The sequence below is a fragment of the Pleurodeles waltl genome, chromosome 7 (assembly GCF_031143425.1).
Source record: "Pleurodeles waltl isolate 20211129_DDA chromosome 7, aPleWal1.hap1.20221129, whole genome shotgun sequence".
Classification (NCBI taxonomy): domain Eukaryota; kingdom Metazoa; phylum Chordata; class Amphibia; order Caudata; family Salamandridae; genus Pleurodeles; species Pleurodeles waltl.
In genome coordinates this window covers 1,465,476,467-1,465,500,514 of record NC_090446.1, presented here as the reverse complement: position 1 = coordinate 1,465,500,514, position 24,048 = coordinate 1,465,476,467, and the positions used below count along the sequence as shown (strand labels likewise).

At 46.1% G+C, this 24,048-nt stretch overlaps 1 protein-coding gene across 3 annotated transcripts in view; it reads left to right on the top strand.

Moving 5' to 3' along the window:
- LOC138246503 (retroviral integration site protein Fli-1 homolog) overlaps window positions 1-24,048 on the top strand; it is a 203,702-nt gene that overhangs the window by 160,675 nt on the left and 18,979 nt on the right. For all 3 annotated transcript variants that reach the window (XM_069201154.1, XM_069201152.1, XM_069201153.1), the window contains exons 5-6: window positions 4,125-4,202; window positions 5,858-5,920. In XM_069201154.1, coding sequence (XP_069057255.1) covers window positions 4,125-4,202; window positions 5,858-5,920 — 141 coding nt within the window. The remainder of the gene's footprint in view (window positions 1-4,124; window positions 4,203-5,857; window positions 5,921-24,048) is intronic.

Below are 24,048 nucleotides of genomic sequence, written 5' to 3'. Positions count from 1 at the left end.
CCAAACAGAAACACCCAAACTTAATCCTTGCATTCTTTCATGCATGATGCCCTAAAAATGCATCTTGCAACCAAATAATTTCAAGCATGAGACCTCAGCCCTCCAAATCTGAACCCCAGTCTTCGAGTCACAAACGACATAATGTGGATCTACAGACTACAGCACCTAAACCTCAAGCAAATACTTCCTCTCGGAGCCCACGGTTTACAAATGATAAATTTCACTACAACATCAGAGAACACCCAAAAGCCCCATTTATAAAATTCTGCAGTAGGCGGTTATCCCCTCATTTATGTGAAACGTCTTCAGAATCAATTTTCTTCACTTCCACCTAGAGCCATTTCAGACACTTGCCCTTCATAGTGTAGTAGAGCATTAACATAGAATTAAACACTATGGCCCATATTTATACTTTTTTTGCGCCGCGTTTGCCTCACTTTTTGATGCAAAAGCGGCGCAAACTTACGAAATACATTTATATTTTGTAAGTTTGCAGCGCTTTCGTGTCACAAAATGACGCAAATGTGGCGTAAGAAAAGTATAAATATGGTCCAATATTGTTACAACTGCAAACACGTGGTATTAAGCAACCTACTCCATTGAACAATGTATGTCCCTAAATTCACCCTATTTGGCCCTCACTATTCTATAATTGAAAGGCCTAAATCTCCATCCAGGAAAGAAAGTAGCAAAATGCTTCTATTCTTCCCCATTTACTACTGGACCTCAAAGAACACAGTTTGCTGTGTGAAAATCCCAACATTTTATACATGAATGTACATTCTCAAAATCCACAAGTTTTAATTTGAGCCAAAGGACCAGCCCAGCCGCAAAAGTTCCAGCAGCCCCCGGATTGTTGCAGATAGCCTGTGGGCCAGCAGAGCTCGCAAAGGTGGGAAACCAGCAGAAGCATCATCAGCCGGCATGTGGCTACTTAACAAGGAAGAAAGAACCAGTCTAAAGAATGTCTCAGACTTTCCAGAGTCCCTGGTACAATCAATTGCAGATTGGACTTCCCAGTTTGTTGCACATCCATGAACCACCACAATAGTGTAGCAACAAACTTTTATTATTTGCAAACTTAGTAGACAAGAAATGGCAAGCTACAGTTCCAATTATGGTAAGATAATTAGCAAAGGTCAATAAAGAAACTAAGCGCAATGAAAGTATCTAAAACTATACAAAACACAATTCTACTTTAATATTTGTTGAGCTGAGGGAATATAAACAATCGAGGCATATCAATGCTATCTAAGACATGGACAGCCCTCACTTTGTCAGCAATCAAAGTCCATAGTCCCTCATAGTGTCCTATTACCGTGGAATTTAATAAAAAATGTAGAGACAGCCCTTGTTTCCCAAGATGCTTGAGAGATGTTGAGGTCAGAACCACATAGGTATGAGACAATGCTGCCAATGCGAATTTGTTTACCAAAGCAGCTTGCACTTTGAGTATATATATATGTATATATATATATAAATATATATATACATTGATTGAAAAAAACAAAGGTTACAGGGACGTTATAGTTAGGTTCTGAATTTACTCATACAAAACCATAGAAATTCAGCAATTATAGTTAAATAGTTATTTCAAGTAACTATAACTCTCGCCCTAAGATAACTACAACTCGCGCCCTCGCCATGCACAGCTGTCTCATCAATAATTTTATTGCAAATGTTGCAATGAGAATATGAAAGGTGACATAGAATATGTCATCAATGATATAATGTGGAGTAATTAGCTGTGCATGGCGAAAGTCATAATGAATACAGGTATAAAGTGACCAACATTTCACACAGAATGTCAGATACGTGTAACTGGTGAATTTCATTGTTTACTTTTACTTTAAAACAGTAGTTTTTTTATTATTAGAATACCTACATATGACTCATCTTCGAACTTTTTCGGTGAATTGGTAAGGTTTTATAATGTAAATTAGAATCTTATTATCTTACTTACATATGAATACTTTAACCTACGTTTTTTAAGTGAATTTCTATATTTTTTTAGCATAAAGTGATATCTTATTACGATAAGTCTGGAGCCACCCTACTCCCACCTCAACATATGATCCCCACCCCACATTACGTTTTTGTAATAGTTTTCCCAATCCTGCATCAAAGGCCCCCATTTTTATTTTTTGTTATTTGCAAAGGTTGGTGTGGCCCCTCTGGCAAAAGATCCACTGGATCAGGTACCCCTACCCTGCCCATTACATTGTTTTTTTTTAATTTGCAGGAAACAAGGACCGAGGGCCATATTTATACTTTTTGACGCAAAACTGCGCTAACGCAGTTTTGCGTCAAAAAAATGAGCGCCGGTTAACGCCATTCTGAAGCGCCATGCGGGCGCCGTATTTAATCAATGACGTTAGCCGGCGTTAGCCGCCGGCGCTGCCTGGTGTGCGTGGAAAAAAACGACGTACACCAGGCAGCGCCGGCGTAGGGGGATATGGGGCTTGGGCGTCAAGAAATGGGGCAAGTCAGGTTGAGGCAATTTTTTCGCCTCAACCCGATTTGCGCCATTTGTTTTCACTCCCAACCCCCATAGAAATGACTCCTGTCTTAGCAAAGACAGGAGTCATGCCCCCTTGCCCAATGGCCATGCCCAGGGGACTTCTGTCCCCTGGGCATGGTCATTGGGCATAGTGGCATGTAGGGGGGCACAAATCATGCCCCCCTATACCACAATTTTCTTTTTAAAAAAACACTTAACTGAACTTACCTTAATGTCCCTGGGATGGGTCCCTCCAGCCTTGGGTGTCCTCCTGGGGTCGGCAAGGGTGACAGGGGGTGTCCCTGGGGGCATGGGAGGGCACCTCTGGGCTCCTTCAGAGCCCACAGGTCCTTAATGCCTGCCTTTTGCAGGCGCTAAAAAACGGCGCAAAAGCGGCCTGCTGTCATTTTATTTGACCCGCCCACTCCCGGGCGTGATTTTTGCTCGGGAGTATAAATCCGACGCACATGCCTCGGAGTCGATATTTTAGACGGGAACGCCTACCTTGCATATAATTAACACAAAGTAGGTGTCCTTGCTAAAAAATGACGCTAACTCCATGGACTTTGGCGCTAGACGCGTCTAACGCCAAAGTATAAATATGGAGTTAGTTTTGCGTCGAAATTGCGTCAAAAAAAACGACGCAATTCCGGCGCAAACGGAGTATAAATATGCCCCCAAGTCTCTGAGTTATGTAATGACTGCCACTACATTTTTGTTGAGGTTGTGGCCAGTCAATCACAGCACTGCCTCATGCATGACTGTTTTACTCATTAAGTTGTGAGGAGGGAAAAATGTTTTCGGACCCCCACCTCTTTTTCACGCTCCCCACTTGACAGATCACTTCTAAACTTTTCAGAAAGGAGCTGAGGTGTTTTTTTTATATTTTATTTTTTAAAGTTTCCTGAAGATTGATCAAAGGGCTCCAAGTTATTAGCAAAACAAAAAATGCTCTTCCTATTGAAACTCTGACTCATGTAGTGGTGACTGCCACAATGTAACACACACATATATTTGTGTGTGTGTGAGCATGTGTGTGTGTGTGGTTTATGCAAACATATAGTTTATTATGAATCTGTAAAGCTTTCATAACATGCAGAATAATACAAAAACGCATATTGTGCTACCTAACCAATAGGCAGCGGGCAAAGGTTGAAGGTCATTACAACCCACAACATTTTGATGCCAAAACTTCTATCTAGCCTTACATGAACTCTTAAGTCCTTGGATGTACAAAGCATCAAATTTCATTCAACAACTGATGAATCCCCCCATCCACATCCCCTTGTTGTTTTTCTTCCCAAATCCAACTTCAGTGTAGGTCCAATACCTTCATCTTCTTTTATGTCTGCTCACAGCCAAAACATATTTAATAATGCAAACCACCCCCCTGGACTCCTAACTGGCTATCCGGAATGAGTAAAAACACCACCGTTCATTAACCATAAATCTGCCCCCAGGCTGTTCTTGAACTATGTGTGATCTGACAGGTACTTTGATTATATATCAAGTATTGAGAAATGAGTTTATAACTTCTTCCAGCAGTGTGTTTCTACCTTCACTTTCTCATCTCCTCTCACTCCTCCTCCTCAGCTCATTTCTGCTAAAATCTTTTTCCTAACAGGTAGTCCGACGTTCACCTATCCGGTCACTCCTGTTATTACGCAGCAACCACCACCTCCGCGGATCCAGGTTAAAACAGGTGAGCAAATTACCACACTGCTAAATTGTACAGTTAACGGATCTCTGTACTATTACTGTCTGATTCTCAGGCACACACTCATACTCTTTCCATCCAGATGTTTACACAGTCACACACCTCACAGCTGCTAAGTGTGTTTGTCCACCGCCCCTACATGTAATGGTCCTTTAAGGAACTTCTATTCAGGTGTGCATTTTCTTCAGTGAGGTTCCTCAACCTAAGCCTGTCTCCAAGTCTGCTTAGGTGTTTCAATCTGCCGAGGAATGTCCCTATCTTTTCAGGAATGTCTCTGTCTTCTCAGGAGTGTCTCAGCCAGGTCTGGTGTCCCTTTATATCTATTCAGGTGGCTCTATATGCTCAGGGGTGTCTATTCGTTCAAGCACCTCTGTTTGCTCAGGTGAATGTATCTGCTCAGGTCTGATTCACAGTGGTCTGTACCTGCTCAGGCTTGTTTCTGTCTGCTTATCTGCATTTTGTCATTTGATCAGGTGTCTCTTTGTATCTGTTCAGTTGTCTCTAAGGGCTCATGTATGTCTCTATTTGTTATTGTGCCTCCATGTGCTGAGATGTATCTAACTGCTCTGATGTCTATCTATAGGCCTTCCTATATCTGGCATGTGCCCCAGTCATCCCTGCCATGTCTCTGCCTGCTGAAAGCATCTCTAACTCTTCAGGTGTATTGGTATCTGCTCAAACGTGGTCTGTCTGGTCAGGTGTATCTATTTCTGATATTGTACTTTTATTCAGGTGTGCCTGTATCTGCCCAGGTGTGCCTCTAACTGCTCCTTTGTGGCTCTCTTTACTTATGTCTGTCACACCCGCTCAGATGCCTCATTATCTGTTTTCATTTATCTGTACTTGCTCAGATATCTCTATCAGCTCTTGCTTCTCTTTTCAGTTGTATGTCTTACTGTCATGCAATTCTATCTGTTCAGATGTGCGTTTGTGTCTGTTAATGTGTTTCTACCTGCCCAGGTGTTTCTCTGTCTGTCCAGGCCTGTCTCTATTTTAAGATATGTCTCCATCTGTTCAGGTGTGTGTCTGTTCAGCTTTGTTTCATTTACTGGTCAGATGTGGGTCTATCTGCTTAGGTGTGTCTCTACCTAGCCAGACAAGCCTTGATCTAAAAAATATTTTTATCTTTTCAGGCACCTCTGTGTGCTTAGATGTGTCTCTGTTCAGGCATGTATGTGTACTCAGGTGTGTCTCTGTTCATGTATGTCCATGTCTGCTCAAGCCTGTCTCAGTCTGCCTAGTTCCTCTATCTGTTCAGGATTATGGCAATCAGTTTAGCCGTGCCATTGTCTACTCTGGTGAGTTACTGTCTTCTCAGGAGTGTTGGTCTGCTCAGGTGTGTATTCATCTGTCCTGGTGTGCCATTGCTGGCAAAGGGGTGTCAATCTACCTGGAGGTGTCTCTATCTGTTCAGATGTGGGCTTGTTTGTTCATGTGACTCTCTGTCTGCATCAAATATGCCTCTATCTGTTCAAGTATGCCTTTATCTTTTGATATCTACAGCTACAAGGGTATCATAGTCTGCCCAGGTCTATCCTTTGATGAATGCTGTAATGATGAAGGTGATCAATAAAAGCATTGCAAGGAGAAGAGGGGTAGTTTTGTGTCTGAGATATTTCTTATCATTTAAAAATCCACAGAGTCCACATATGAGGAGGTTCGGAGACCCAGCTGGAGCGGACCCGTCACTGCTGTCCCAAAAGGTGCTATATGTTTACCTCATGACTGTTTACCCACCTTACAAGGGCCCTGATTTAATGGTGATAAGAAGCTGTGATTTACTCTTATTGTACAAATGTACACAAGTGTTGATGTCCATACAAGGGTACATTGTGGAAGATTGTGTATTTGGCTATGGCTAGATTAAAACTCATGAAAATGCCCCTTTGGAGTTTTTCCTAACTTTTGAACAGGGACGGACTGGGAACCCAAAGAAGCCCTGGAAAATGTTGTCAGACCAGCCCTAGTATATTGCAAGTGAGCCTGACCACTACAAGGGGGGTGGAAGGGTGCTGTCCCCCCAAAAATAATATTTGGGACAACATGGCACAAACGGTGAATTCTACAACACATTTTTCATTATATACTCAATTGTATTAGATTTCAAAACATAGTAAAGATAACCTCATAGAGCACCAGGATACTGCAGTCTTTGTTGGGGATCTTCAACGATTCCCTCACTATCACCTCCTAACAGTGCTTTCATCTCTCTCTAGCCCCTCTCTCACATGGATTTCATTTGTTTGGACTGCAAAGTAACAAAGGGAGCTCTGTGACAAAAATAGTATCCGACTAAGCTATGCACATAAAATACTGTTCTGAAATTTGCATAGGGCATGTTCTTTGCTGCAGGCATAGTAACCCTCTGCACTAGCTCAGATGAGTCAAAACTGCCACTAGACAAAACTTAGATTTCTCTCCGGCAGGTGTGCTAATCATCACAGTTATCTTGGCACTTTTATTGTTGCCTGAAAACTCTGCAGTGCTTTTAAAACTGCTGCACTTCTACAAAACCGGCCCCCTAACAAAGGAGGCTGTTACCCTTCCAGCTTCTCTGGGAAACACACGATGCCCCGCACAGCCAGTCCAGCCTTGCTTTTAAAGACTAAGGGGCATATTTACATGCCCCGAGCGCCACCAGAGCGTCACTTTTTGTGACGCTTCCGTGGCGCTGGGGACTGCGCCATATTTACAAGGTGGCGTTAAGCCACTTTTTGTGTCTTAACGCCACCTTGTAAATATGGGCCCCTCCGACGCATTTTTCTGCTGCAGAGCGTCTTGCCATGGTTGTTGGTGTGGGTGTTCCACCACAACATCCATTACTTTTGATGCTGCCCCTGATTTACAAGAATTTGTATGTCTGTGGTATCTCTAAAAACTAACAGCACCCCAGGGGTGGCGTTAGAGAGGCGCAACAAGGAGAAATGCTTTTATTTCTCCTTGTTTTTGCTTTTTCTTTGTGTGCTGCATTCACACATTGTAAAAGCAAAACTCCACGAATGACTGTTTATGTGTAGGAAGGTGATCTTGGTTTCTTGGTGGGATGCTGAGCAGGGAGACACAACTGGAGAGGTTGTATGTCCAGTACAGGAATATAAGTGGTTTGCATTGGATTGTTGGTGATACTGAAAAGATGAGGTTGAGGATATGGCCTTTAAACCATGTTTGCTGGGTAATTTATTGTACCATGCTTAGTTTGTCGATGAGGTTGAGGAGAGTGTCTGTTTTTTAGCTTGTGGTGATTGGGAGGTTAAAGTCACCCAAGAAGGTGGTGTGGGAGTGTTGGATGGATGAAGTGGTGAGGAGATCCAAGAATTCATCAAAGATGTCCTTGTTCTGCACAAGAGGCCTGTAAATGAGATAGAAAGTGGCTGCCTGAACTGCTGAGAGTGGTAAGTGACGTCAGTAGGTACGAAGACTTGAGAGTCACTTGCTTACCTATGGTGCAGGACCATGAGGACTCCTCCCTTCTTATTTGTGCTGTCCATACGATGGATGCTGTAGCCTCTGGGAAGAAGGACATCTAGGATGTAAGGATGTAGGGGATGAACCATGTGTTTTGATGAAGAGGGCATCAAACTTGTGGTAGGTGATGAAGTATTTGATATCTGGTGCTTGGAGTACTGCAGAGCAAGTATTAGGGAGCATGGAATGGAAAGTGTATTCAGTAGTTTGGTCATTAGTGGGATATGCACGGAATTGGGTCTGCATAGTGAGGATACTATGGGAGTGTTTGTGTTTTTTTGGTGCTGGGTCTAATTGGGATTGGAAGCATGGAGTGCTGGGTGAGGCACATGATTTTATTTCACCTTGTGTGTTTCAGTGGAACAGGAGTTCTGTTCTAAGGCCCTTCTAACACTAACAGTCCCAAACAGGCAGTGCTCTGAGTATTTGGAACTGTTTTTACTCTTCCGGATGGCCTTTTAAATGCGAAAATGCCCTTTTTATCCCTCTTCCAACCTTGGGATAATTTATTGCATGGTCTGTGGTGTGTGGGCACGCACACCCATTTTGCAATCCACTGAAGAGCTTCTGTGAAAGAAATTTTGCATTGGGCATCAGTCCCCAAAGTTCTTTGGCCAATGACAGTGTAGTCAGTGTGAGAACACATTTCCAAGGACCCGGAGATACGTCTGAAACTAAGGGCCATATGTACGAAAACATTTTCCCATTGAAACAGAATGGGAAAAACCCTTTGCTACATCTGGCCCTAAATGTATTAAAAACGTATTTGCATAGGTAGGGCTGACACATTTGCTTAAAGCAAGATCCTGTGTTTTGGCCCCACCAGTGCCAGAATACCATGCCCCTTGGAAGGAACTCTTTTTATGGAGAGCTGTATGTAATCAATTGGCCCTAGGTTGAATCATCCTAAACTATTTAAAGACTATTGTCCCTGCTGCAGAGCGCTGCACATAACCAGCAGCCCACATGTTCACATCCTAATACGTTCTTGTTCTTTTAGCTAAGATCTTCGTGTACCCTGCAGGCCTCAATTTCACATTCTAGTAAATAGTTCAATGGGTTACGTGCTTAAAGCAAACATATTCAGTTATAAGCAAGGCATAAGTGCAGATGTGTGGTGAGAGCGCCCAATCTTTCATTTTCCTGAGTTTAATCACAAGACTATCATAGAGCCAGTTATTAAATAGCACCGATTAATCAATAAAAACCATACCTTGGTATGTAATATGGGATTTACAAAAGACCATTATTAGTGTAATTATACATGCACCTGCGCTATATACCATACATATGATACTTTTCAAATTCACATATGTATATGGGATATTTTATTATTTGCAGTTTTATATAGTGCAGACCACACCCAATGAAGAGGGATCTTTAAAACAGAGTGGTGTGTGTCCCTTTTATTCCTTTTCAGTCACCTATCATGGATCTGTTCTGCTGGAAAATGTTTTTCTGAAGCTCTCAAGGATAGGCTGAAAGCTTAGAAATAAGAGATAAAATCCACAGGACCAGATTTGGAAAGTAAAACAAGTTCACTCTGGTCTACATACAGATGGGTATCAATTCTAACAATGGATACCTGATGGGTTCATCTCCTTAGAAAAGCCTACTACTCAGTGGCAATGCAGGTTCTGCCATGGGTCGCAAACAATAATGCCTTTGCAAAATGTCCATTAGTTGTAAAGGATGAAAATCAGACTGATTATCACACTGAATACAGCATCCCCAATTATAAATAAATGTAAGCCTGTACTGTTCTTCACACCATACTATCCACAACACTCAGGGGGTCATTATTACCCTGGCGGTCTTTGACCGCCAGGGCCAAAATGACGGGAGCACCGCCAACAGGCTGGCGGTGCCTCCCGGCGTATTTGGACCAAGCCGGTAGCGCCGCGAGGGCACCGCCGGGGCCGGCGGTATACCGCCATTTCAGCCCCGGCGGTGATAGTCCGCCAGGGCAGCGCTGCAAGCAGCGCTGCCCTAGGGATTATGACTCCCCTACTGCCAGCCTGTTTCTGGCGGTTTGCACCGCCAGGAAGAGGCTGGCGGTAAGGGGACCATGCAGTTGGCATGGGCAGTGCAGGGGCCCACAGGCAGAGCCCTGTCGCGCATTTCGGGCAGTGAAATGTGCGACAGGTGCTACTGCACCCGCTGCACATCAGCACTGCCGCCGGCTCAATTACGAGCCGGCGGCAATGTTGATTTGACTTTTCCGCTGGCCCAGCGGAAAAGTCAAAATAGGGGGCCAGCCATACCGCCAGAAATGGCGGTATTCTGGCGCCCGCAACCTCGGCGGTGTGCTATGCAGACCGCCGAGGTTGTAATGACCCCCTCAGTTTAAAAAAAATCCCAATTCAAAGAAGATGCTTTGTCGCGCTACTGCAATGAAAATAAGATTTCTATTAACACCTCAAAGTACAAAATGATTGTTTTTGGGAGAAGGGAAGTTAGGAAAAGTAATTTGCCCTGGATGGGGTTATAATCGAGCAGGTGCCCCGTTTTAAATACTTAGGTGTACATTTTAACCAGCGCGGCCCACACCACGCTCAACTTGAGGCTATTAAAGGAATGGCGGTAGCAATGACCACTTCCAGAAACTGCTGAAACATCTCAGGTCCAGACCTCACCGCTATTTCCCGGGTAACAGATGCTAAGTTCATTCCAACCTTGACAGATGGAGCGCTGATTTTTAAAGGCAGCCTTGGCTCTTGGTTAGATGAGGCCCAGTGCTGCTGTTACCGAAGATTACTGCAGCGTCCTGATGGATCCCCAGCCTCTCAAACCTGATTAAAGTTCAATTTAACCAAGCAAGTAATTATGGAGGAATCTAGGGCCTATATTTATACATTTCTTGTGCGGCAATTGCGGCATTTTTTTACGGAAAAGCAGCGCAAACTTACAAAATATAATTGTATTTTGTGAGTTTGCAGCACTTTCGCTTTATAAAATGACACAAATGAGGTGCAAAAAAGTATAAATATGGGCCTATGTTTTTAAATCGTTATATAAAGCTTATTGCAGCACCCCACAGCTCGTTAAGGGGTTTGATTTGGTTAAATATGCAGAGCAGCAAGTTGGCATGGAAAGAATATACCAACAAATCTATTTTGGCCCTGAGAGTTGATGAAATCATTAGGCTATACCTTCCACCGAGGCAACGATCCATGCTGCTAACAAAAAATGCAGGGCTGAGATCAGCAGGGGAAGATCCATGCCTCTCTTTTTTATCAGTCTCCGGGAAGGGTGTCTTATTTAGCTTCCCCTGTGAAGTTGTGCCTGAAATAAGATCTAATCAGAGTGAGGCGTGGAATTATACCCTTAAAAGCCTATAAATATGTCCGTTCACAAGGCTCGGAGGCTCTGCATTGCAGGCTTTGCAAGTACAAGCCAGAATCCTTACAGCTCATAGTGTGCGTGTGAGCGACTATGGTGCTTGAGACGTGATTGGTTGGTTCCTGTGTTACGCATGCTAGGGATTACGAAATGTAGGAGTGCCAGTGAAGCGTGCTTAAGCGGGTCACGTCCTGAGTTAACTGTCAGATTTTTTTACATTTTTGAAGGATGCAGGCAAAGTTTTGAATGGGTCCGCTGCATCTCTTTTATCTACCTAACACCTAAAGTTTATTAGACACCTGCACTTTAACCCCTTCGCTGCCAGGCCTTTTCCCCCTCCTGTGCCGGGCCTTTTTTTGCCTATTTGGGGCAGTTCGCGCTTAGGCCCTCATAACTTTTTGTCCACATAAGCTAACCAAGCCAAATTTGCGTCCTTTTTTTCCAACATCCTAGGGATTCTAGAGGTACCCAGACTTTGTGGGTTCCCTTGAAGGAGGGCAAGAAATTGGCCAAAATACAGTGAAAATTTCGTTTTTTTCAAAAAAATTGGAAAAAGTGGCTGCAGAAGAAGGCTTGTGGTTTTTCCCCTGAAAATGGCATCAACAAAGGGTTTGCGGTGCTAAACTCAGCAGCTTCCCAGCTTTCAGGAACAGGCAGACTTGAATCAGAAAACCCAATTTTTCAACACAATTTTGGCATTTTACTGGGGCATACCCCATTTGTGCAATTTTTTGTGCTTTCAGCCTCCTTCCAGTCAGTGACAGGAATGGTCATGAAACCAATGCTGGATCCCAGAAACCTAAACATTTCTGAAAAGTAGACAAAATTCTGAATTCAGCAAGGGGTCATTTGTGTAGATCCTACAAGGGTTTCCTACAGAAAATAACAGCTGAAAAAGAAAAATATTGAAATTGAGGTGAAAAAACCATCAATTTTTCTCTACGTTTTACTCTGTAACTTTTCCCTGCAATGTCAGATTATCGAAAGCAATATACCGTTACGTCTGCTGGACTCCTCTGGTTGCGGGGATATCTAGGGCTTGTAGGTTCATCAAGAACCCGAGGAACCCAGAGCCAATAAATGAGCTGCACCCTGCAGTGCGTTTTCATTCTATACCGGGTATACAGCAATTCATTTGCTGAAATATAAGGAGTAAAAAATTGCTATCAAGAAAACCTTTGCATTTCCAAAAAGGGCACAAGATAAGGTGTTGAGGAGCAGTGGTTATTTGCACATCTCTGAATTCCGGGGTGACCATAGTAGCACGTGAATTACAGGGAATTTCTCAAATAGATGTCTTTTTTACACACACTCCTATATTTGGAAGGAAAAAATGTAGAGAAAGACAAGGGGCAATAGTACTTGTTTTGCTAATCTATGTTCCCCCAAGTCTCCCGATAAAAATGGTACCTCACTTGTGTGGGTAGGCCTAGCACCCGCGACAGGATATGCCCCAAAACACAACATGGACACATCACAGAAAACAGAGCTGTTTTTAGCAAAGTGACTACCTGTAGATTTTGGCCTCTAGCTCAGCCGCCACCTAGGGAAACCTACCAAACCTGTGCATTTCTGAAAACTAGAGACCTAGGGGAATCCAAGGAGGGGTGACTTGTGTGGCTCGGACCAGGTTCTGTTACCCAGAATCCTTTGCAAACCTCAAAATTTGGCTAAAAAAACACATGTTCCTCACATTTCTGTGGCAGAAAGTTATGGAATCTGAGAGGAGCCACAAATTTCCTTCCACCCAGCGTTCCCCCACGTCTCCCGATAAAAATGATACCTCACTTGTGTGGGTAGGCCTAGCACCCGCGACAGGATATGCCCCAAAACACAACGTGGACACATCACAGAAAACAGAGCTGTTTTTAGCAAAGTGACTACCTGTAGATTTTGGCCTCTAGCTCAGCCGCCACCTAGGGAAACCTACCAAACCTGTGCATTTCTGAAAACTAGAGACCTAGGGGAATCCAAGGAGGGGTGACTTGTGTGGCTCGGACCAGGTTCTGTTACCCAGAATCCTTTGCAAACCTCAAAATTTGGCTAAAAAAACACATGTTCCTCACATTTCTGTGGCAGAAAGTTCTGGAATCTGAGAGGAGCCACAAATTTCCTTCCACCCAGCGTTCCCCCATGTCTCCCGATAAAAATGATACCTCACTTGTGTGGGTAGGCCTAGCGCCCGCGACAGGATATACCCCAAAACACAACGTGGACATATCACAGAAAACAGAGCTGTTTTTAGCAAAGTGACTACCTGTAGATTTTGGCCTCTAGCTCAGCCGCCACCTAGGGAAACCTACCAAACCTGTGCATTTCTGAAAACTAGAGACCTAGGGGAATCCAAGGAGGGGTGACTTGCGGGGCTCGGACCAGGTTCTGTTACCCAGAATCCTTTGCAAACCTCAAAATTTCGCTAAAAAAACACATGTTCCTCACATTTCTGTGGCAGAAAGTTCTGGAATCTGAGAGGAGCCACAAATTTCCTTCCACCCAGCGTTCCCCCACGTCTCCCGATAAAAATGATACCTCACTTGTGTGGGTAGGCCTAGCGCCCACGACAGGATATGCCCCAAAACACAACGTGGACATATCACAGAAAACAGAGCTGTTTTTAGCAAAGTGACTACCTGTAGATTTTGGCCTCTAGCTCAGCCGCCACCTAGGGAAACCTACCAAACCTGTGCATTTCTGAAAACTAGAGACCTAGGGGAATCCAAGGAGGGGTGACTTGCGGGGCTCGGACCAGGTTCTGTTACCCAGAATCCTTTGCAAACCTCAAAATTTGGCTAAAAAAACACATGTTCCTCACATTTCTGTGGCAGAAAGTTCTGGAATCTGAGAGGAGCCACAAATTTCCTTCCACCCAGCGTTCCCCCACGTCTCCCGATAAAAATGATACCTCACTTGTGTGGGTAGGCCTAGCGCCCGCGACAGGATATGCCCCAAAACACAACGTGGACATATCACAGAAAACAGAGCTGTTTTTAGCAAAGTGACTACCTGTAGATTTTGGCCTCTAGCTCAGCCGCCACCTAGGGAAACCTACCAAACCTGTGCATTTCTGAAAACTAGAGACCTAGGGGAATCCAAGGAGGGGTGACTTGTGTGGCTCGGACCAGGTTCTGTTACCCAGAATCCTTTGCAAACCTCAAAATTTGGCTAAAAAAACACATGTTCCTCACATTTCTGTGGCAGAAAGTTCTGGAATCTGAGAGGAGCCACAAATTTCCTTCCACCCAGCGTTCCCCCACGTCTCCCGATAAAAATGATACCTCACTTGTGTGGGTAGGCCTAGCGCCCACGACAGGATATGCCCCAAAACACAACGTGGACATATCACAGAAAACAGAGCTGTTTTTAGCAAAGTGACTACCTGTAGATTTTGGCCTCTAGCTCAGCCGCCACCTAGGGAAACCTACCAAACCTGTGCATTTCTGAAAACTAGAGACCTAGGGGAATCCAAGGAGGGGTGACTTGCGGGGCTCGGACCAGGTTCTGTTACCCAGAATCCTTTGCAAACCTCAAAATTTGGCTAAAAAAACACATGTTCCTCACATTTCTGTGGCAGAAAGTTCTGGAATCTGAGAGGAGCCACAAATTTCCTTCCACCCAGCGTTCCCCCACGTCTCCCGATAAAAATGATACCTCACTTGTGTGGGTAGGCCTAGCGCCCGCGACAGGATATGCCCCAAAACACAACGTGGACATATCACAGAAAACAGAGCTGTTTTTAGCAAAGTGACTACCTGTAGATTTTGGCCTCTAGCTCAGCCGCCACCTAGGGAAACCTACCACACCTGTGCATTTCTGAAAACTAGGGACCTAGGGGAATCCAAGGAGGGGTGACTTGTGTGGCTCGGACCAGGTTCTGTTACCCAGAATCCTTTGCAAACCTCAAAATTTGGCTAAAAAAACACATGTTCCTCACATTTCTGTGGCAGAAAGTTATGGAATCTGAGAGGAGCCACAAATTTCCTTCCACCCAGCGTTCCCCCACGTCTCCCGATAAAAATGATACCTCACTTGTGTGGGTAGGCCTAGCACCCGCGACAGGATATGCCCCAAAACACAACGTGGACACATCACAGAAAACAGAGCTGTTTTTAGCAAAGTGACTACCTGTAGATTTTGGCCTCTAGCTCAGCCGCCACCTAGGGAAACCTACCAAACCTGTGCATTTCTGAAAACTAGAGACCTAGGGGAATCCAAGGAGGGGTGACTTGTGTGGCTCGGACCAGGTTCTGTTACCCAGAATCCTTTGCAAACCTCAAAATTTGGCTAAAAAAACACATGTTCCTCACATTTCTGTGGCAGAAAGTTCTGGAATCTGAGAGGAGCCACAAATTTCCTTCCACCCAGCGTTCCCCCATGTCTCCCGATAAAAATGATACCTCACTTGTGTGGGTAGGCCTAGCGCCCGCGACAGGATATACCCCAAAACACAACGTGGACATATCACAGAAAACAGAGCTGTTTTTAGCAAAGTGACTACCTGTAGATTTTGGCCTCTAGCTCAGCCGCCACCTAGGGAAACATACCAAACCTGTGCATTTCTGAAAACTAGAGACCTAGGGGAATCCAAGGAGGGGTGACTTGCGGGGCTCGGACCAGGTTCTGTTACCCAGAATCCTTTGCAAACCTCAAAATTTCGCTAAAAAAACACATGTTCCTCACATTTCTGTGGCAGAAAGTTCTGGAATCTGAGAGGAGCCACAAATTTCCTTCCACCCAGCGTTCCCCCACGTCTCCCGATAAAAATGATACCTCACTTGTGTGGGTAGGCCTAGCGCCCACGACAGGATATGCCCCAAAACACAACGTGGACATATCACAGAAAACAGAGCTGTTTTTAGCAAAGTGACTACCTGTAGATTTTGGCCTCTAGCTCAGCCGCCACCTAGGGAAACCTACCAAACCTGTGCATTTCTGAAAACTAGAGACCTAGGGGAATCCAAGGAGGGGTGACTTGCGGGGCTCGGACCAGGTTCTGTTACCCAGAATCCTTTGCAAACCTCAAAATTTGGCTAAAAAAACACATGTTCCTCACATTTCTGTGGCAGAAAGTTCTGGAATCTGAGAGGAGCCACAAATTTCCTTCCACCCAGCGTTCCCCCACGTCTCCCGATAAAAATGATACCTCACTTGTGTGGGTAGGCCTAGCGCCCGCGACAGGATATGCCCCAAAACACAACGTGGACATATCACAGAAAACAGAGCTGTTTTTAGCAAAGTGACTACCTGTAGATTTTGGCCTCTAGCTCAGCCGCCACCTAGGGAAACCTACCAAACCTGTGCATTTCTGAAAACTAGAGACCTAGGGGAATCCAAGGAGGGGTGACTTGTGTGGCTCGGACCAGGTTCTGTTACCCAGAATCCTTTGCAAACCTCAAAATTTGGCTAAAAAAACACATGTTCCTCACATTTCTGTGGCAGAAAGTTCTGGAATCTGAGAGGAGCCACAAATTTCCTTCCACCCAGCGTTCCCCCACGTCTCCCGATAAAAATGATACCTCACTTGTGTGGGTAGGCCTAGCGCCCACTACAGGATATGCCCCAAAACACAACGTGGACATATCACAGAAAACAGAGCTGTTTTTAGCAAAGTGACTACCTGTAGATTTTGGCCTCTAGCTCAGCCGCCACCTAGGGAAACCTACCAAACCTGTGCATTTCTGAAAACTAGAGACCTAGGGGAATCCAAGGAGGGGTGACTTGCGGGGCTCGGACCAGGTTCTGTTACCCAGAATCCTTTGCAAACCTCAAAATTTGGCTAAAAAAACACATGTTCCTCACATTTCTGTGGCAGAAAGTTCTGGAATCTGAGAGGAGCCACAAATTTCCTTCCACCCAGCGTTCCCCCACGTCTCCCGATAAAAATGATACCTCACTTGTGTGGGTAGGCCTAGCGCCCGCGACAGGATATGCCCCAAAACACAACGTGGACATATCACAGAAAACAGAGCTGTTTTTAGCAAAGTGACTACCTGTAGATTTTGGCCTCTAGCTCAGCCGCCACCTAGGGAAACCTACCACACCTGTGCATTTCTGAAAACTAGAGACCTAGGGGAATCCAAGGAGGGGTGACTTGTGTGGCTCAGACCAGGTTCTGTTACCCAGAATCCTTTGCAAACCTCAAAATTTGGCTAAAAAAACACATGTTCCTCACATTTCTGTGGCAGAAAGTTATGGAATCTGAGAGGAGCCACAAATTTCCTTCCACCCAGCGTTCCCCCACGTCTCCCGATAAAAATGATACCTCACTTGTGTGGGTAGGCCTAGCACCCGCGACAGGATATGCCCCAAAACACAACGTGGACACATCACAGAAAACAGAGCTGTTTTTAGCAAAGTGACTACCTGTAGATTGTGGCCTCTAGCTCAGCCGGCACCTAGGGAAACCTACCAAACCTGTGCATTTCTGAAAACTAGAGACCTAGGGGAATCCAAGGAGGGGTGACTTGTGTGGCTCGGACCAGGTTCTGTTACCCAGAATCCTTTGCAAACCTCAAAATTTGGCTAAAAAAACACATGTTCCTCACATTTCTGTGGCAGAAAGTTCTGGAATCTGAGAGGAGCCACAAATTTCCTTCCACCCAGCGTTCCCCCATGTCTCCCGATAAAAATGATACCTCACTTGTGTGGGTAGGCCTAGCGCCCGCGACAGGATATACCCCAAAACACAACGTGGACATATCACAGAAAACAGAGCTGTTTTTAGCAAAGTGACTACCTGTAGATTTTGGCCTCTAGCTCAGCCGCCACCTAGGGAAACCTACCAAACCTGTGCATTTCTGAAAACTAGAGACCTAGGGGAATCCAAGGAGGGGTGACTTGCGGGGCTCGGACCAGGTTCTGTTACCCAGAATCCTTTGCAAACCTCAAAATTTCGCTAAAAAAACACATGTTCCTCACATTTCTGTGGCAGAAAGTTCTGGAATCTGAGAGGAGCCACAAATTTCCTTCCACCCAGCGTTCCCCCACGTCTCCCGATAAAAATGATACCTCACTTGTGTGGGTAGGCCTAGCGCCCACGACAGGATATGCCCCAAAACACAACGTGGACATATCACAGAAAACAGAGCTGTTTTTAGCAAAGTGACTACCTGTAGATTTTGGCCTCTAGCTCAGCCGCCACCTAGGGAAACCTACCAAACCTGTGCATTTCTGAAAACTAGAGACCTAGGGGAATCCAAGGAGGGGTGACTTGCGGGGCTCGGACCAGGTTCTGTTACCCAGAATCCTTTGCAAACCTCAAAATTTGGCTAAAAAAACACATGTTCCTCACATTTCTGTGGCAGAAAGTTCTGGAATCTGAGAGGAGCCACAAATTTCCTTCCACCCAGCGTTCCCCCACGTCTCCCGATAAAAATGATACCTCACTTGTGTGGGTAGGCCTAGCGCCCGCGACAGGATATGCCCCAAAACACAACGTGGACATATCACAGAAAACAGAGCTGTTTTTAGCAAAGTGACTACCTGTAGATTTTGGCCTCTAGCTCAGCCGCCACCTAGGGAAACCTACCAAACCTTTGCATTTCTGAAAACTAGAGACCTAGGGGAATCCAAGGAGGGGTGACTTGCGGGGCTCGGACCAGGTTCTGTTACCCAGAATCCTTTGCAAATCTCAAAATTTGGCTAAAAAAACACATGTTCCTCACATTTCTGTGGCAGAAAGTTCTGGAATCTGAGAGGAGCCACAAATTTCCTTCCACCCAGCGTTCCCCCACGTCTCCCGATAAAAATGATACCTCACTTGTGTGGGTAGGCCTAGCGCCCGCGACAGGATATGCCCCAAAACACAACGTGGACATATCACAGAAAACAGAGCTGTTTTTAGCAAAGTGACTACCTGTAGATTTTGGCCTCTAGCTCAGCCGGCACCTAGGGAAACCTACCAAACCTGTACATTTCTGAAAACTAGAGACCTAGGGGAATCCAAGGAGGGGTGACTTGTGTGGCTCGGACCAGGTTCTGTTACCCAGAATCCTTTGCAAACCTCAAAATTTGGCTAAAAAAACACATGTTCCTCACATTTCTGTGGCAGAAAGTTCTGGAATCTGAGAGGAGCCACAAATTTCCTTCCACCCAGCGTTCCCCCACGTCTCCCGATAAAAATGATACCTCACTTGTGTGGGTAGGCCTAGCGCCCGCGACAGGATATGCCCCAAAACACAACGTGGACATATCACAGAAAACAGAGCTGTTTTTAGCAAAGTGACTACCTGTAGATTTTGGCCTCTAGCTCAGCCGCCACCTAGGGAAACCTACCAAACCTGTGCATTTCTGAAAACTAGAGACCTAGGGGAATCCAAGGAGGGGTGACTTGCGGGGCTTGGACCAGGTTCTGTTACCCAGAATCCTTTGCAAATCTCAAAATTTGGCTAAAAAAAACACATGTTCCTCACATTTCTGTGACAGAAAGTTCTGGAATCTGAGAGGAGCCACAAATTTCCTTTCACCCAGCGTTCCCCCACGTCTCCCGATAAAAATGATACCTCACTTGTGTGGGTAGGCCTAGCGCCCGCGACAGGATATGCCCCAAAACACAACATGGACATATCACAGAAAACAGAGCTGTTTTTAGCAAAGTGACTACCTGTAGATTTTGGCCTCTAGCTCAGCCGGCACCTAGGGAAACCTACCAAACCTGTACATTTCTGAAAACTAGAGACCTAGGGGAATCCAAGGAGGGGTGACTTGCGGGGCTTGGACCAGGTTCTGTTACCCAGAATCCTTTGCAAACCTCAAAATTTGGCTAAAAAAACAGATGTCCCTCACATTTCTGTGGCAGAAAGTTCTGGAATCTGAGAGGAGCCACAAATTTCCTTCCACCCAGCGTTCCCCCACGTCTCCCGATAAAAATGATACCTCACTTGTGTGGGTAGGCCTAGCGCCCGCGACAGGATATGCCCCAAAACACAACGTGGACATATCACAGAAAACAGAGCTGTTTTTAGCAAAGTGACTACCTGTAGATTTTGGCCTCTAGCTCAGCCGGCACCTAGGGAAACCTACCAAACCTGTACATTTCTGAAAACTAGAGACCTAGGGGAATCCAAGGAGGGGTGACTTGTGTGGCTCGGACCAGGTTCTGTTACCCAGAATCCTTTGCAAACCTCAAAATTTGGCTAAAAAAACACATGTTCCTCACATTTCTGTGGCAGAAAGTTCTGGAATCTGAGAGGAGCCACAAATTTCCTTCCACCCAGCGTTCCCCCACGTCTCCCGATAAAAATGATACCTCACTTGTGTGGGTAGGCCTAGCGCACGCGACAGGATATGCCCCAAAACACAACGTGGACATATCACAGAAAACAGAGCTGTTTTTAGCAAAGTGACTACCTGTAGATTTTGGCCTCTAGCTCAGCCGCCACCTAGGGAAACCTACCAAACCTGTACATTTCTGAAAACTAGAGACCTAGGGGAATCCAAGGAGGGGTGACTTGTGTGGCTCGGACCAGGTTCTGTTACCCAGAATCCTTTGCAAACCTCAAAATTTGGCTAAAAAAACACATGTTCCTCACATTTCTGTGGCAGAAAATTCTGGAATCTGAGAGGAGCCACAAATTTCCTTCCACCCAGCGTTCCCCCACGTCTCCCGATAAAAATGATACCTCACTTGTGTGGGTAGGCCTAGCGCCCGCGACAGGATATGCCCCAAAACACAACGTGGACACATCACAGAAAACAGAGCTGTTTTTAGCAAAGTGACTACCTGTAGATTTTGGCCTCTAGCTCAGCCGCCACCTAGGGAAACCTACCAAACCTGTGCATTTCTGAAAACTAGAGACCTAGGGGAATCCAAGGAGGGGTGACTTGTGTGGCTCGGACCAGGTTCTGTTACCCAGAATCCTTTGCAAACCTCAAAATTTGGCTAAAAAAACACATGTCCCTCATATTTCTGTGGCAGAAAGTTCTGGAATCTGAGAGGAGCTACAAATTTCCTTCCACCCAGCGTTCCCCCAAGTCTCCCGATAAAAATGATACCTCACTTGCGTGGGTAGGCCTAGCGCCCGCGACAGGAAACACCCCAAAGCGCAACGTGGACACATCCTAAATTTTGGAAAAAAACAGAGGTGTTTTTTGCAAAGTGCCTACCTGTAGATTTTGGCCTCTAGCTCAGCCGGCACCTAGGGAAACCTACCAAACCTGTGCATTTCTGAAAACTAGAGACCTAGGGGAATCCAAGGAGGGGTGACTTGCGGGGCTCGGACCAGGTTCTGTTACCCAGAATCCTTTGCAAACCTCAAAACTTGGCTAAAAATACACATGTTACTCACATTTCTGTGGCAGAAAGTTTTGGAATCTGAGAGGAGCCACAAATTTCCTTCTACCCAGCGTTCCCCCAAGTCTCCCGATAAAAATGATACCTCACTTGCGTGGGTAGGCCTAGCGCCGGCGACAGGAAACACCCCAAAGCGCAACGTGGACACATCCTAAATTTTGGAAAAAAACAGAGGTGTTTTTTGCGAAGTGCCTACCTGTAGATTTTGGCCTCTAGCTCAGCCGGCACCTAGGGAAACCTACCAAACCTGTGCATTTCTGAAAACTAGAGACCTAGGGGAATCCAAGGAGGGGTGACTTGCGGGGCTCGGACCAGGTTCTGTTACCCAGAATCCTTTGCAAACCTCAAAATTTGGCTAAAAAAACACATGTCCCTCACATTTCTGTGGCAGAAAGTTCTGGAATCTGAGAGGAGCTACAAATTTCCTTCCACCCAGCGTTCCCCCAAGTCTCCCGATAAAAATGATACCTCACTTGCGTGGGTAGGCCTAGCGCCGGCGACAGGAAACACCCCAAAGCGCAACGTGGACACATCCTAAATTTTGGAAAAAAACAGAGGTGTTTTTTGCGAAGTGCCTACCTGTAGATTTTGGCCTCTAGCTGAGCCGGCACCTAGGGAAACCTACCAAACCTGTGCATTTCTGAAAACTAGAGACCTAGGGGAATCCAAGGAGGGGTGACTTGCGGGGCTCGGACCAGGTTCTGTTACCCAGAATCCTTTGCAAACCTCAAAATTTGGCTAAAAATACACATGTTACTCACATTTCTGTGGCAGAAAGTTCTGGAATCTGAGAGGAGCCACAAATTTCCTTCTACCCAGCGTTCCCCCAAGTCTCCCGATAAAAATGATACCTCACTTGTGTGGGTAGGACTAGCGCCCACGAAAGGAAAGGGCCCAAAACACAACGTGGACACATCACATTTTTTTATAAAAAGCAGTGCCTACCTGTGGATTTTGGCCTGTACCTCAGCCGACACCTGAGGAAACCTAGCAAACCAGTGCATTTTTGAAAACTAGAAACCCAGGGGAATCCAAGATGGGGTGACTTGCGGGGCTCTGACCAGGTTATGTTACCCAGAATCCTTTGCAAACATCAAAATTTGGCCCAAAAAACACTTTTTCCTCTCATTTCGGTGACAGAAAGTTCTGGAATCTGAGAGGAGCCACAAATTTCCTTCCACCCAGCGGAACGCTGATAAAAATAAGATAAGTCTCTCGATAAAAATGGTACATCACTTCTGTGGGTAGGCCTAGCGCCCACAAAAGGAAATGGCCCAAAACACAACGTGGACACAACATATTTTTTCACAGAAAACAGAGGTGTTTTTTGCAAGGTGCCTACCTGTGGTGTTTGGCCTGTAGCTCAGCCGGCCCCAGGGGGAGGGGGGGGCAGAAATGCCCTAAAATAAATTTGCCCCCCCAACCCCCACCCTCCCCCGCCGGGAGCGACCCTTGCCTACGGGGTCGCTCCCCCTGCGTGACATTGGCACCAAAAAACAAATCCCCGGTGCCTAGTGGTTTCTGCCCCCTTGGGGGCAGGTTGACCTAAACTCAGCCAATCTGCCCCCAAGGGGGGCAGAAATGGCCTAAATACAATTTGTCCCCCAGGGGAGCGACTTTTGCCTGATGGGTCGCTCCCCATCTCTAAAAAAAGAAACAACAAAAATAAAAAACACAAAAAAAAAATTGCCCTGGTGCCTAGAGTGTTCTGCCCCCCCCCCCCCAGGGGGCAGTTCGGCCTAATAATAGGCCGATCTGTCCCCCGGGGGGGCAGAAATGGCCTAAAATAAATTTGCCCCCCCAACCCCCATCACCCCCCCGGGAGCGACCCTTGCCTACGGGGTCGCTCCCCCTGCGTGACATTGGCGCCAAAAAACAAATCCCCGGTGCCTAGTGGTTTCTGCCCCCTTGGGGGCAGATTGACCTAAAATTGGCCAATCTGCCCCCAGGGGGGCAGAAATGGTCTAAATACAATTTGCCCCCCCAGGGGAGCGACCCTTGCCTGATGGGTCGCTCCCCATCTCTAAAAAAAGAAACAACAAAAAAAAAAACACACAAAAAAAAAATTGCCCTGGTGCCTAGAGTGTTCTGCCCCCCCGGGGGGCAGTTCGGCCTAATAATAGGCCGATCTGTCCCCCGGGGGGGCAGAAATGGCCTAAAATAAATTTGCCCCCCCAACCCCCACCCCCCTCCCCGGGAGCGACCCTTGCCTACGGGGTCGCTCCCCCTGCGTGACATTGGCGCTAAAAAACAAATCCCCGGTGCCTAGTGGTTTCTGCCCCCTTGGGGGCAGATTGACCTAAAATTGGCCAATCTGCCCCCAGGGGGGCAGAAATGGTCTAAATACAATTTGCCCCCCCCCCAGGGGAGCGACCCTTGCCTGATGGGTCGCTCCCCATCTCTAAAAAAAGAAACAACAAAAAAAAAACACAAAAAAAAAATTGCCCTGGCGCCTAGAGTGTTCTGCCCCCCCCCCCCCCCGGGGGCAGTTCGGCCTAAAAATAGGCCGATCTGTCCCCCGGGGGGGCAGAAATGGCCTAAAATAAATTTGCCCCCCCAACCCCCACCCCTCTCCCCGGGAGCGACCCTTGCCTACGGGGTCGCTCCCCCTGCGTGACATTGGCGCTAAAAAACAAATCCCCGGTGCCTAGTGGTTTCTGCCCCCTTGGGGGCAGATTGACCTAAAATTGGCCAATCTGCCCCCAGGGGGGCAGAAATGGTCTAAATACAATTTGC